Source organism: Sceloporus occidentalis, unplaced genomic scaffold (assembly GCF_023333645.1).
Source record: "Sceloporus occidentalis isolate IW3139 unplaced genomic scaffold, rSceOcc1.0.p SCAF_442, whole genome shotgun sequence".
NCBI classification, from domain to species: Eukaryota; Metazoa; Chordata; class Lepidosauria; order Squamata; family Phrynosomatidae; genus Sceloporus; species Sceloporus occidentalis.
In genome coordinates, this window is record NW_028317422.1 from 222,803 (window position 1) to 236,566 (window position 13,764).

The 13,764-nt window shown below is 43.3% G+C and overlaps 1 protein-coding gene across 1 annotated transcript; it reads right to left on the minus strand.

Moving 5' to 3' along the window:
* Nucleotides 1-1,152: 1,152 nt before the first annotated feature.
* Nucleotides 1,153-4,450, minus strand: LOC149271950 (protein kinase C delta type-like). Its single transcript, XM_089506958.1, has 8 exons — nt 4,289-4,450; nt 3,328-3,498; nt 3,039-3,127; nt 2,720-2,782; nt 2,138-2,276; nt 1,849-2,040; nt 1,499-1,627; nt 1,153-1,281 (listed from the first exon to the last, which is right to left on the minus strand). Exons 1-8 carry the CDS (start codon nt 4,448-4,450, stop codon nt 1,153-1,155), a joined length of 1,074 nt encoding a protein of 357 aa, XP_089363084.1.
* Nucleotides 4,451-13,764: the final 9,314 nt, after the last annotated feature.

A 13,764-nucleotide genomic window follows, 5' to 3' on the forward strand; every position in this document is an offset into this window, starting at 1 on the left:
AGCAGCCAATCAGTGAAATCAATGGAATGCTTTCCGCACGTCATGGATACGTCATTAAAGCAGGATTTGTTATTTGGTGCCACTCGATAGGATTATGGCTCCTGAATTTAAGACGAGACCAACGACTGATTAAGATCTCAAAAGTGGACAGACTAGACGGGGTCAAATGGGTCTGATCTGACAACAAATTCTGTTTCTAGATGTTGAGAGACGCAAAATCACAAACCTTTGTATGTTGGCCTTCTCGAGTACGCCAGTTTCATACAGATAAATATTATTATCCAAATGGCTTTTTATTAATTGGTTCTAATTAGTTTTTTTTGATATTATAAATAAAGCAACCAACGAGACAAAAACTTTATTGGTTTCCATGGTATAAGAATATTTTTAAACTGTTGCACCAGAATTTTTCTTTTAAAACCATGATATTGTCATTTCCTTTTCCGGAGGGCCGGCAAGTCATCCTATTTGGCCAGTCGTAATGATTGGCTATAATACACCCTATGAAATATATGCAATATATGTGATTGTCATGGAATACTTGAAAAAAGGTCTTTGCTTAAAGTGCCAGAAAAAGCCAAACGGTTAATGTAAGGTTTAAATATCTTGAAATGACCCCCCAATAACTAGCAGTCTGTAAATGACTTCATGTTCTATGTGATGTGCAGATAATGATTGAGCTGACAAGTTTCTTTTATAATAAATGTAACGAGCGTCTTGGAGCGCAAAGGCAAAACTCAAATGTATTCGGTACGAGAAATAAGCATTCAACTTGAATCACTTAATATTTCAGAAAGTTCTCTAGATGGTTATTTATTTGTTTGTACGGGTAAAGAAGTGTTTCACCCGTTTGATGAACTTGATCCAAAAGAAGGCAAAAAACCCCTTATGTCAGCAATTTCCAATTGTGCTTTCAATGGGGAAAAAATTCCTTCTTGACTCCAAATGGCAATCAGATTTCTCCTTGGATCAACAAGCACTCAACGGCATCTGATGCATTTGTATAATGTACAGATTTCTTAATCATCCTTTCATTCTCCTATTTACAGAAGTTCCCGGTATTATCAGGTATAGAAACTGTACGAAGCACCGATGTTCGTGCTCTTGGTGGGGATCTCAGAGCACAGCAGGTGCAGGTAGAACGGCGAGCGGTTAGCGGCTCACAAAGGAAAAGCCGCAGAACTCCTGTTGTTCTTCCAAAGTCAGTGGCGGCTCTTGTGGATCCCTTGATGGCACCTGCAGGCTCTGGTCCACGTTCCTGGCCAAATGCTCCAGAGATGGCTACAAGAAAGCAGAATTTAAAAAGTCAATGGAGGACAACAAGCATTCTACGATTATGACAATCCGCTTCATATCAGCTTCATATTAGGCAGGTCTGAAATATACCTTTACTAATAAAACTTAATATCTCTGCCTAGAGTAAAACGGTGAGCGCAATATCCATGGTTCCAACTGCCCACACCGTGCACCCTAATGAATACCGTATTTATATACTTACTGTTTGTGGTGTAAATGGTGGGGATACTCTCCCAGCCTCAAGTTCTTCCCAATCGATTCCTCTGAAGAAGGCGTGGGATCTGATGTTTGCCACCATTTGCATGCGAAAAGAGCCAAATTTGTTCAGGAGCTATAAAGAGAAAAAAAGAGGAGTCAGGATGTAAAATGTTCCTCTCCTATGAACCGGACCATATGAAGAAAGGGCAAATTAAGAGTATACTAGGTGTGAGTACAAGGGATCTTCTTACATCTATTTTAAAAGTTACCTACTTTAAAGGGAGTCATAATTTAACCCATGCGAAGAAGTAAATTCTTAATACTAAAGACCGCATGCTATCTACTTGTACTCACCATCTGAAGGATGTCTTTTGTGTCGCTACTCAGCCACTCAGGGTACGCGGGTGTTTGGCGCAACACTGAGATCTTCATAGTGTTGTCATCGTCATTAAAATAAAAGGGATATGATCCCGTGACCATTTGGTAAAGGATGACCCCAAATGCCCACCAGTCGACCGAGTGGTTGTAGCTTTGGCCTCTGTACATCTGCAATGAGAAAGGTAGAAGTCGGTTTAATTGTTAAAGTGTCCATACAAAAGAAATAAAACAGATATTGTCAAAAATGTGGAGATCTAATCCTCACCTCTGGTGCAATATAGCCATAAGTTCCAGCATATCCAAAGGCTTTGGCGTCACCAAACATGTTCTCCAGCGCCAGCCCAAAATCAGCTATTCTTATATGGCCGGCGCCGTCCAGCAGGATGTTGTCTGGTTTCAAGTCGCTGTGAAGAGAATCATTTACAGTTACTTATAATGTTGTGTTTGTTAAAGAAACGCAGCTTCACTGATCAAGGACTCCCGGGTAACATTATGGGACTAAGTTAGCCCGTTTGTAGAAACACCTTTCTATTTTGCCCGTTACGTAATAGCGCAGAAGCCCGTGGGATTTTTACATTAATGATGAAACCAGCATATCAAATACTGAAATACAATTCCAAGGCTTTCTAAGGATACAGTATCTGGGCATTAGTTTTAAGAGCAGAAAACACATTGTTTCCAAGATAAAAAGTCAATATAAGTATGAGAGAAAGATGGTATGGAGAAGAAGAAGAAGAAGAATTAGAACTTAAACTTTATGCACTGAAAGACATGGAGCCGAGAAAGCTGGAGAAAGAAGACACTGCAATAAATATATATATATATGTAAAGGAAGACTATTAATTACCGATGGATGATGCCATTGTTATGCAGGAACTGCAGGCCGCAGACAATCTCTGCCGCAAGGAACCTGTAAAATAAACATGAAGTTAACCCCAAATAATAAAACTTAAACCATCGTCCTTCCTAGAGCCCTGTGTAATATAATTCCAACCCGGAGATTTTTCTAGCACGATAATAGCTCTTTCTATACTATCACTGTTTATCCTCATACCCCAATCTCACCCCAAGATAAATCTACCCTCTCTTTTCTTGTCTTTAATCCCCCCCATGTTATCTCTTCCCCTTCTCCCCATATCTAGCTGGTTATGGTTTTGAATTCTTACCTTGCGGTGTTGATGTCAAGCCGGCCTTTCTCAAGGAGGTCGAATAGGGTCCCTCCACTCAAATACTCCATGACATAACAGAGGTGGTCCTGTTTAAGAAGAAAGGACAATAGAATAGAATGTTACAATGAGGCAGAGAACATTCTAATGACTGTACTCCCAACATAATTAGTTTTTCAATCATTTCAATCTTACATGATTGTTACATTCATTTGCAAAAAGATTCCTCATGGGTGTTCTAAGAGAATACAGATATTAAAATTCTAAAGAAAGACAATGTTCTAGGTACCTCTGTCTGGAAAGTGGAGACAGCGTGGGTGAGAAACAAGCTGCCTGATGCGATGTTTAAAATGCGGCGCTCCAAGAACACGACCTCCACGCCTGCCTTCAGCATCTTCTGTTTGCTCACCATTTTTACCGCTAGCTTCTGCTCACTGACAGAGTCAGTGGCCAGCAGGACCTGAAGGAAGCACAAAGGTAAATTAGTATGTATGGTGTTTTCTTGATTTAATATAATGGAAGATTTAACAGAAAATGCCCTCCCATGATCAAACATCTGTGAAGACAAATGGTTGCCTCCTAATGTTGGGATTTCCATGAAGGACTGGAAATTGTGTATTAAAGTAATAATTTCATATCACTTTATCAACACAGTTTCTTAATTATTAGAATGAACTATATCAATTATGAGATATCCTTCAAGATTCCTCCTACTGCTGTGTTGGATCTTTGAATGTCCATTAGTTTTAGAAAGTTATTTGGATCAGAATTTATTATCAGCGTCTACAATACACAGTAAAGATTACAGGTAAATGTTCTAGAAACATAATCCTGTCTCCTAACCCTAATCTTCTTACCCTTCCGTAACCTCCTTCGCCCAGTACACATTGGAAACTAAGCCGGACAAGAGATGTTGGACCGGGTACTGTCAGTCTGGCATGAGATGGTACTAGTGCTTTCTTAGTACTAGGGCAGGTTTCATCACGCGAAGATGATCGTTTTCGCTTTCTGGAACCTGCCTTTTCCTGTTCGGCACTATCATGCTTCTTTCCCTCCCTTGGGGACCCAGATACCCTCCTCTTCTTCTTACAGGGCTCCTGGCAACTCACTGGAATGGGCCTTTTCTTGCCCCTTCCCAGTCCAACTAGTTGGTTAAAACCCTCTTTTATGTGACCGGCTATATTCCAAACAAACAGTAGGAGCGTCTGAAAGAGACCTCCTGGTTGTGTCTGAGCAACAACCTCTCCTACTCCCCGATTAGATGTCTCTGGTGGAACTGGAACATCTTTCGGTGGGCTGCAGCGCTTCCCTGTGGAGACAGACTTTTTTATGCTCTGACTCCTCTCAGGTTTTTTCTGCGGCCTTTTCCGACGCCTCCCTCGGCTCCCGGTTCTTCTCCGCCTTTTAGGCATTATGGACAACGATCTGTCAAAATATTTCTTCGCTACCTTCTCACAGGACAACTGAAGAGAAATGAGGTCCTTTGGCTGCAGCAAGCCAATCTCATCCAGGCTTCATTGTGATGTCATAAAGTGAACAGCATTCTATGACATCATCATCTTCGCATTCTATGACAAAAACAGCCCAGCTACCAAATACGAACGCTACGAATGTTGCTTAAAATCTACCCGATTAACCAATTATAATCTTCTTTAAATTATTTCAAACACCTGTTGCAGGTTTTTTTTTTTACTGGAAAAGGGTTTTTGATGAATTGCTTTTAATCTCATGTGTCTGCTAATCTGGAAATGTAACAGTTTGTATTTTAAAACATGTATTTTATAGTAAGGGCAGTAGATTCCAGCAATATCATTCACTTTATATTAGACAATATTTAGAATACTTCAACGAACATCACTTGGATTCAGATCCTGCGCTTCATTTTTAGTTTCTTCATCTGGTCTCGTTCACAGTAGAGTAACATCTCTTCTGTGTCTTTGTAGCGCCTGAACAAAATTGTGATTGGTGGCAAACATATTATTATTATTATTATTATTATTGATTGTTTAATTTCAAACTGAAAAGAACTCCATTGATGTTCATTAGATGTTCATTGCTCCACCCCCAGGGGAAGGAATGGTCATGAAAGTGGGCGGAGCAGGAGAGATGTCCACCTGCCTCACCTGAATAGCCACCTTTCAATGATATGTTGGAGCTGCATTGGTGGGCAGTTACCCAAGAGAGAGGGGCACTGGCCAAAAACTGGGACTGTTGAGAGATATGGATTTCAGTAGCCAGGAGGTAACGACTCAATAGTTCTGCTAGGGATTTAATGAGTGAAGACCCTACAGAGCGGCCCACTCCAAAACCGACACTAATTCAGTTCTGACCGTCATTTATCCAGCTTTAAAACAGAAGAATTATTATGATTATTAAGATTTATTATCTATGGCAGAAGGTTAGCTTAATAAACTCCACGAGTCTTTCATTATTCCTACATGGAAAAGAAGAGTTATGAAAGAAAGCAAACTCATTTAAGAAGACAAAATGTCATTCTTTAATGATATGTTACAACAGTGATCATTATAGATAGATCTTTATTTTACAGAGATGGTGGCAGATACCTGGAAAAGCTTCCCAGCAGAAAAGGTAGAGGCTAATACAATGAGGGGTTTGAAACACACATGGGGTAGGATCATTGGCATCTCCAACTTTCATATATAGGTTTTAAAAGGCATTTCAGGAGGGAGAGTGGCATATAGGGGGTTAAAGGCATATCAGGGAGGCAGAATGGCATATAGGAGGGTATAAGGCATATCAGGGAGGCAGAGTGACAAGCCTGGGGGCAGATGTGCATAACTCGAGGGGCAGGTTGCCAAATAAAAGGAAATAAAAACAAAAAACATATTTCAATCATAGCTTTTATTAAATATGAAAAAATACTTTACATGAATTAATATTTACTGGTAAAACTTTTTTCCTATAGGGTCGTCTTATTTTCTGGCTTTTTCTTTTTTCCTAAATTAATATTCAGATTCTGGGGGGACTTCTTATAATCAAGGTCACCTTATCGAGCAAATACGGTGTGTGTTTGTATGTGTGTGTGTATATATATATATATATATATATATATATATATATACAATAGACATGCATTTTTAACTGCATGATATGTGCTTTTCTCTTTGAAGTAAAGGCATTGATGGAATTATGATTTTAAAATAATCGCTGAACTGCTGATATATATATATATTTATATATATTAGACCCTGCTGCCGATATATATATAAATATTAGCCCTGCTGCCAATATATATAAATATTAGCCCCTGCTGCCAATATATATATATATATATATATATATAAATATTAGCCCCTGCTGCCAATATATATATATATATATATATATGTCAATATTAGCCCCTCCTGCCAATATATATCAATATTAGCCCCTTGTCTCGTAGTCTTTATTGTTTACAGTTGAGAACCATGCAAGGGTACATGGCGGGGCATATTGTTACCTTGCCGGCGGTTCCAGCGTTGCCGCGAGCAGGGGAGCCGAGACGCAGCCCGCGCGTTCAGCCCCCTGCTCGTTCTGTTCGCGGGAAGACGCGTTGTGGTCCGTCCGGCCGTTAGACGCGCGCCCCCGTGTGGTGATCTAAGGTTAGACCGGACGCGCGTCTCAGCAGCATGAATATTTATGCCGCGTCTTAAAGGGGTACTTATCTCTTTTCCTCCTCCCCCTAATTTAGGGGGTAGGAGGATCCTGAGCTAGAGGACTATTTAAACCTTCAGTCTGCATGTACCCCTTGCCTGTGATAGTGCCTTTATTGCCTTCACTAGCGTCCCAGAATCTTATTTGCCTTTTCGTTGCCTGAACTTTGCTTGAACCTGACCATCCGTTGTTTGCTGCCTGCCCTGACCTCTGCTCGTGACCCCGACTATCCGTTGTCTGCTGCCTGCCCCGACCTCTGCTCGTGACCCCGGCTATCCTTTGTTTGCCGCCTGTCCTGACCTCTGCTTGTGACCCCGACTATCCGATTGCCAGCTCCTAGTACCATCTGGTTATTCCTGTACTGCTCGTCATCACCGCTTGGGGGCGCCTTTCCTTGTACTGCAGCGTGGATCCACAGCCTGAACCACCGTTAGTGACAGTATCACAGGCCCTTCATATGGATCCCGCAGACTTGGCAAGGATGTCCAACCGACAAGACAGACAGGATCAAGTTCTAGCTGCTCACGCTTCTCAACTCCAATCCTTGGAACGGAAGTTAGACGATGTTGCAGACTTACTAAGATCTATGGCCACAAACTTGTCTCCGTCCATCTCGCAGGGGGCATCATCTGATTCTGCTCCTCCTGTTCCGGGGCCAAGTACTGCTGTTCCAGCTCCCAAGATGCCATTACCTGACAAATTTTCGGGTGATCCTCAAGAGTGTCGTGGGTTCCTCAATCAGTGCGCCCTACATTTCCGGGCACATCCTCATACTTTCTCCTCTCATTGCAACAGAGTGACTTTTATTATAAACTTACTAAAAGGAGAAACATTGGCGTGGGTATCACCTTTACTTGAACAGAGCTCACCCATTTTGGAAGACGCAGACGCCTTTATCGCATCATTTCGTGCTGTGTTTGATGCTCCTGGGAGACGTGAAGCCGCTGAATCCAATCTTATGGAACTGCAACAGGGCAGGAGAACTGTGGCCCAGTACGCCGTTGAATTTCGTACTTTGGCGTATGAGACAGACTGGAATGTCAGCTCCCTGAAAGCTGCCTTTCGCAGGGGTTTGAACGAATCCATAAAGGATGCACTCACCTATCGTGAAATTCCCCATGATCTGGAGAATCTGATCACATTATGTCTACGGTTGGAGGCCAGAGGTCAGGAGAGAAAATTTGAACGTGACCGAGAACGTGATCGTAGGCCACGTCAAGTTAGGCCTTGGATCAGACACCCTACTCCTGCACCTGCACCTACTGAATCTGCAGCTGCTGTGGCAGAGCCTATGGAGATCCGTCCTGTGCTTCATTTATCCGTGGAAGAGAAACAATGCCGCAGATCTTTGGGACTGTGTTTATATTGTTGACAAAAAGGACATTTGATTTTTGCCTGCCCTAGGAAATCGGGAAACGCCAGAACTTAGTGGAGGCCGGAGGTGCTTCACTAAGTGCTACTGTTGCTTCACCTCCTCAGTCACCAAGACTTTTAGTTCCCATCAAGCTGCAGTGGACAGGCCACCAAGTGGCCACCCAAGCTTTCATTGATTCGGGTGCGGCTGGAAATTTTATAGACAAGGGTTGGGCCCTGGAACACAGTATACCCTTACTGCCCAGGACTCAGAAAACCTCTATTACGGCATTAGATGGCTCTCCTCTAGGAACCGGGATTGTGTCCCTCCAAACCGAGACCATTGGTGCCATCATTGGGATACTCCACTCTGAAGAAATACGGTTTGATGTGTTATCCAGTCCTCATATTCCCATCATCCTGGGAATGTCGTGGTTACAACAACATAATCCCAGCATCGACTGGAGAGAAGGACAGATTCTGGCATGGAGTAAAGAATGTTTAAAGAACTGTTGCAGCACTCCTACTAAATTAAATCTTATGCTCGAAGTACCTGCTCAGGATCCACGCCATCTTGTACCCCCTCAGTATTGGGAGTATTTAGATGTTTTTTCAAAGAGAAAAGCTGAAACCTTACCTCCTCATCGGGCGTATGACTGTAAGATACAATTGTTGCCTGGCACCAATCCACCTAAGGGACATACATATCCATTATCCCATCCGGAGAATCAAGCCTTGGCCCAGTACATAGAAGAAAGTTTACAGAAAGGGTTCATCAGACCTTCCGCATCACCAGCAGGAGCAGGCTTCTTTTTTATTTCCAAGAAAGATGGATCCTTGCGCCCCTGCATTGATTACAGGGGGTTTAAATAAAATTACCATAAAAAACAAGTATCCGCTTCCCCTCATTACAGAACTTTATGATCAGCTGAAAGACGCTACTATCTTCACGAAACTAGATCTGCGAGGGGCCTACAATCTGATTAGAATCCAAGAGGGGGACGAATGGAAGACCGCGTTCAATACGAGATATGGACATTATGAATATCTTGTGATGCCTTTCGGGCTATGCAATGCCCCAGCCGTGTTCCAGAGCTTCGTGAACGATATCTTCCGTGATATGTTGTTATCACATGTTATGGTCTACCTCGATGACATTCTCATTTATTCTAAAGATTTGGAAGAGCATCGGCAACATGTTAACCAGGTGCTACAAAGATTAAGAGAACATTCCCTATTTGCCAAAGTCGAGAAGTGCGAGTTTGAGTGCGACAAGGTGAAGTTTCTAGGATATATTATTTCTGCTGGGCAGCTGGAGATGGATCCAGGCAAGATAACGGCCATCCAAGATTGGGAAGAACCTTCTGACATTAAAGGCATTCAACGATTCGTAGGGTTCGCCAATTATTATCGTCGCTTTATTCGCAATTTTTCCCAGATCATCTCTCCCATAATTGCACTCACTCGGAAGGGGTCGAATCCAAAGTCTTGGACCCCTGAAGCTCGAAATGCTTTTGGAAGATTGAAGTTGGCCTTTACAACTGCCCCTATCCTACAACGTCCCAATCCAGACTTACCGTTTACCCTGGAAGTTGATGCGTCTGAGACCGGGGCTGGGGCCATTCTATCTCAGAGAGACCAAATTTCGAATCGTCTACATCCCTGTTCCTATTTTTCGAAGGCTTTCTCTTCAGCGGAACAAAATTATGACATAGGGAACCGGGAGTTGCTGGCTATTAAATTAGCGTTAGAAGAATGGCGACATCTGCTTGAGGGGACTGAAATTCCCATTACCATTCTTACAGACCATAAGAACTTGGTGTACATAGAAAAGGCCAAGAGACTCAATCCACGTCAGGCTCGATGGGCATTATTCTTCACACGGTTTAATTTTACCATTTCCTTTCGGCCGGGTTAAAAAAATACAAAGGCTGATGCGCTGTCCAGAAGACACGAGGCGCCTAATGTGGAAACGTCGGTCGAACCTATAATCCCTCCTACGAAAATAATTGCCACGATACACAGCACTCTCATGTGGCACATCTCTAAATCACAGACACCCCGTCCCAGAGGACAAATTCCTCCGCCTGGGAGACTTTATGTGCAACCCCGTTTCCGTAAAGCCATTTTGTCCTGGGGTCATGCCTCTCCGGTAGCGGGTCACCGGGGAACTCGGAACGTTAAATTTCTTTTGCAGAAGACTTTCTGGTGGCCTACTATGATACGTGACATATCTGAATTTGTGCAAGCATGTACTATTTGCGGTCATAATAAAACCCCTCATACCAGACCGGCAGGGTTATTATGTCCGTTGCCTGTTCCAGATCGGCCATGGCAACACATAGCCATGGATTTTGTCACGGACCTGCCTCCTTCTCAAGGCCATACGACTATTTTAGTAGTGGTTGATTTATTCAGCAAGCAAACACATTTTATCGCTCTAGCTAAACTTCCATCTGCCAGTACATTAGCGGACACCTTCATGAGAGAGATCATAAGACTACATGGAGTTCCGCAAATCATCATTTCGGACAGAGGGTCACAATTCATCTCGAAATTCCGGAGAGCGATGTGTAAACTGATGGGAATCGAGTTGCATTTTTCATCATCCCATCATCCTCAATCTAATGGGCAAGCTGAGAGAACTAATCAAGTACTTAAGCAATATCTTAGAATGTATGTCTCGGAGGATCAGTCCGATTGGTCGACACTTTTGCATCTTGCGGAATGGTCCTACAACTGCTCTTATCATGAAGCACTACAGATGTCCCCATTCAAGGCGGTTCACGGTTATGAACCGGCACTCTGGCCTGAAGAAACCAGTTCTACGGGGGTACCTGCAGCTGAAGCTCAATTTCAAGTTTTACGTGACCATTGGGCACTTATTTCGGAACAGTTGAAGCAGACTAAGATTTTGCAGAAGAAGACCGCTGATAAGTCTCGATCCAAAGGGCCGGTGCTCAACCCAGGAGACTATGTGTGGCTTTCCACGAAATATCTTCACCTCCAGCAAGCCGCCCGAACTTTAGGACCTAAGTATATTGGTCCATATAAAATTAAAACAAAAATTAATCAAGTTACTTATTCTCTGGTTCTGCCTAAAACACTGCGCATTAATAATGCGTTTCATATTTCTTTATTAAAACCGGTAATTAGAAATCAATTTTCCCCCACGGTTCGTACTCCTGATCCGGTAATAGTCCAAGGTGACGAAGAATATGAAGTACAAACCATCTTAGATTCTAGAAAGAAACAGGGGAGACTGCAATACTTTATTAGATGGAAGGGATACGGTCCTGAGGAGAGTTCCTGGGTCCCGTCCTCTGATGTCCATGCTCCAGCCAAGATTCGTGCCTTTCATAGGAAATTCCCCCAGAAACCGGCTCCTAATCGCCAGGATGGCGCTTGTAGACAGGGGGGTACTGTTACCTTGCCGGCGGTTCCAGCGTTGCCGCGAGCAGGGGAGCCGAGACGCAGCCCGCGCGTTCAGCCCCCTGCTCGTTCTGTTCGCGGGAAGACGCGTTGCGGTCCGTCCTTCCGTTAGACGCGCGCCCCCGTGTGGTGATCTAAGGTTAGACGGGACGCGCGTCTCAGTAGCATGAGAGCAGTTCGCGCATGCGCGAACGGCTATCTCATGAATATTTATGCCGCGTCTTAAAGGGGTACTTATCTCTTTTCCTCCTCCCCCTAATTTAGGGGGTAGGAGGATCCTGAGCTACAGGACTATTTAAACCTTCAGTCTGCATGTACCCCTTGCCTGTGATAGTGCCTTTATTGCCTTCACTAGCGTTCCAGAATCTTATTCGCCTTTTCGTTGCCTGAACTTTGCTTGAACCTGACCATCCGTTGTTTGCTGCCTGCCCTGACCTCTGCTCGTGACCCCGACTATCCGTTGTCTGCTGCCTGCCCCGACCTCTGCTCGTGACCCCGGCTATCCTTTGTTTGCCGCCTGTCCTGACCTCTGCTTGTGACCCCGACTATCCGATTGCCAGCTCCTAGTACCATCTGGTTATTCCTGTACTGCTCGTCATCACCGCTTGGGGGCGCCTTTCCTTTTACTGCAGCGTGGATCCACAGCCTGAACCACCGTTAGTGACACATATGCTGCTCTGACTGGGTGAATTGGGCTATACTCCCTGGTCCTGCTTTTACTCCCGTGTTGGTCCTGTCTAACGTTTGGGGTAACGCGCTATAATCGCATTTCCCGGCGGTGTATGCTGAGTTTTCGCTTTGGAATAAGAGAACAGGATCTGGCGGGGGTATCCAGTCGGGGTCTCAAGCCTCATGACTGGTAATGTTTTGTAAAGCGTGGGGCAAAAAAATAATTCACGGCGTCGATTGCACGGCTTTTGCAATTTGGCTACAGGAACACTGCTGGGAAAAATCAAATTTCCATTCAGCAGCTTCCCCCGAGGACAGGAATACCCCACATGAAGGGGCAAAAACATTCTGTATACACTACACCATGCTATGGATTGGTGAGCAGCACAGGGGGGTTGGGGCAAAAATACACAGAATTGGGAATGTTTTTTTGTTGTTTTTATTCCAGAAAATATAATGAAGTGATGTAAATGACTCTATAAATATAAGTTGGCGATTCCCGCCTTGATGTACTCCAGATATCAGTGAACAGGAAGGAACATAACCCCAGGCTGAGCGGCGGATCTTCAAGAACTAACAGAGGTATCTTCAATCAGGGCCAAGTCCTTCGGGAGACAGTTTAATGTCCCCGACAGCCGGCCCGCAGAAGAGTGCGTACGAACCTTATGGAAAAGCTGCGGCTCCCTTACTCCCCCGCGGTGCGACGACTCTAGACACTGATTGGCTACTTCAAGCAGCCAATCAGTGAAATCAATGGAATGCTTTCCGCACGTCATGGACACGTCATTAAAGCAGGATTTGTTATTTGGTGCCACTCGATAGGATTATGACTCCTGAATTTAAGACGAGACCAACGACTGATTAAGATCTCAAAAGTGGACAGACTAGACGGGGTCAAATGGGTCTGATCTGACAACAAATTCTGTTTCTAGATGTTGAGAGACGCAAAATCACAAACCTTTGTATGTTGGCCTTCTCGAGTACGCCAGTTTCATACAGATAAATATTATTATCCAAATGGCTTTTTATTAATTGGTTCTAATTAGTTTTTTTTTATATTATAAATAAAGCAACCAACGAGACAAAAACTTTATTGGTTTCCATGGTATAAGAATATTTTTAAACTGTTGCACCAGAATTTTTCTTTTAAAACCATGATATTGTCATTTCCTTTTCCGGAGGGCCGGCCAGTCATCCTATTTGGCCAGTCGTAATGATTGGCTATAATACACCCTATGAAATATATGCAATATATGTGATTGTCATGGAATACTTGAAAAAAGGTCTTTGCTTAAAGTGCCAGAAAAAGCCAATAACTAGCAGTCTGTAAATGACTTCATGTTCTCTGTGATGTGCAGATAATGATTGAGCTGACAAGTTTCTTTTATAATAAATGTAACGAGCGTCTTGGAGCGCAAAGGCAAAACTCAAATGTATTCGGTACGAGAAATAAGCATTCAACTTGAATCACTTAATATTTCAGAAAGTTCTCTAGATGGTTATTTATTTGTTTGTACGGGTAAAGAAGTGTTTCACCCGTTTGATGAACTTGATCCAAAAGAAGGCAAAAAACCCCTTATGTCAGCAATTTCCAATTGTGCTTTCAATGGGGAAAAAA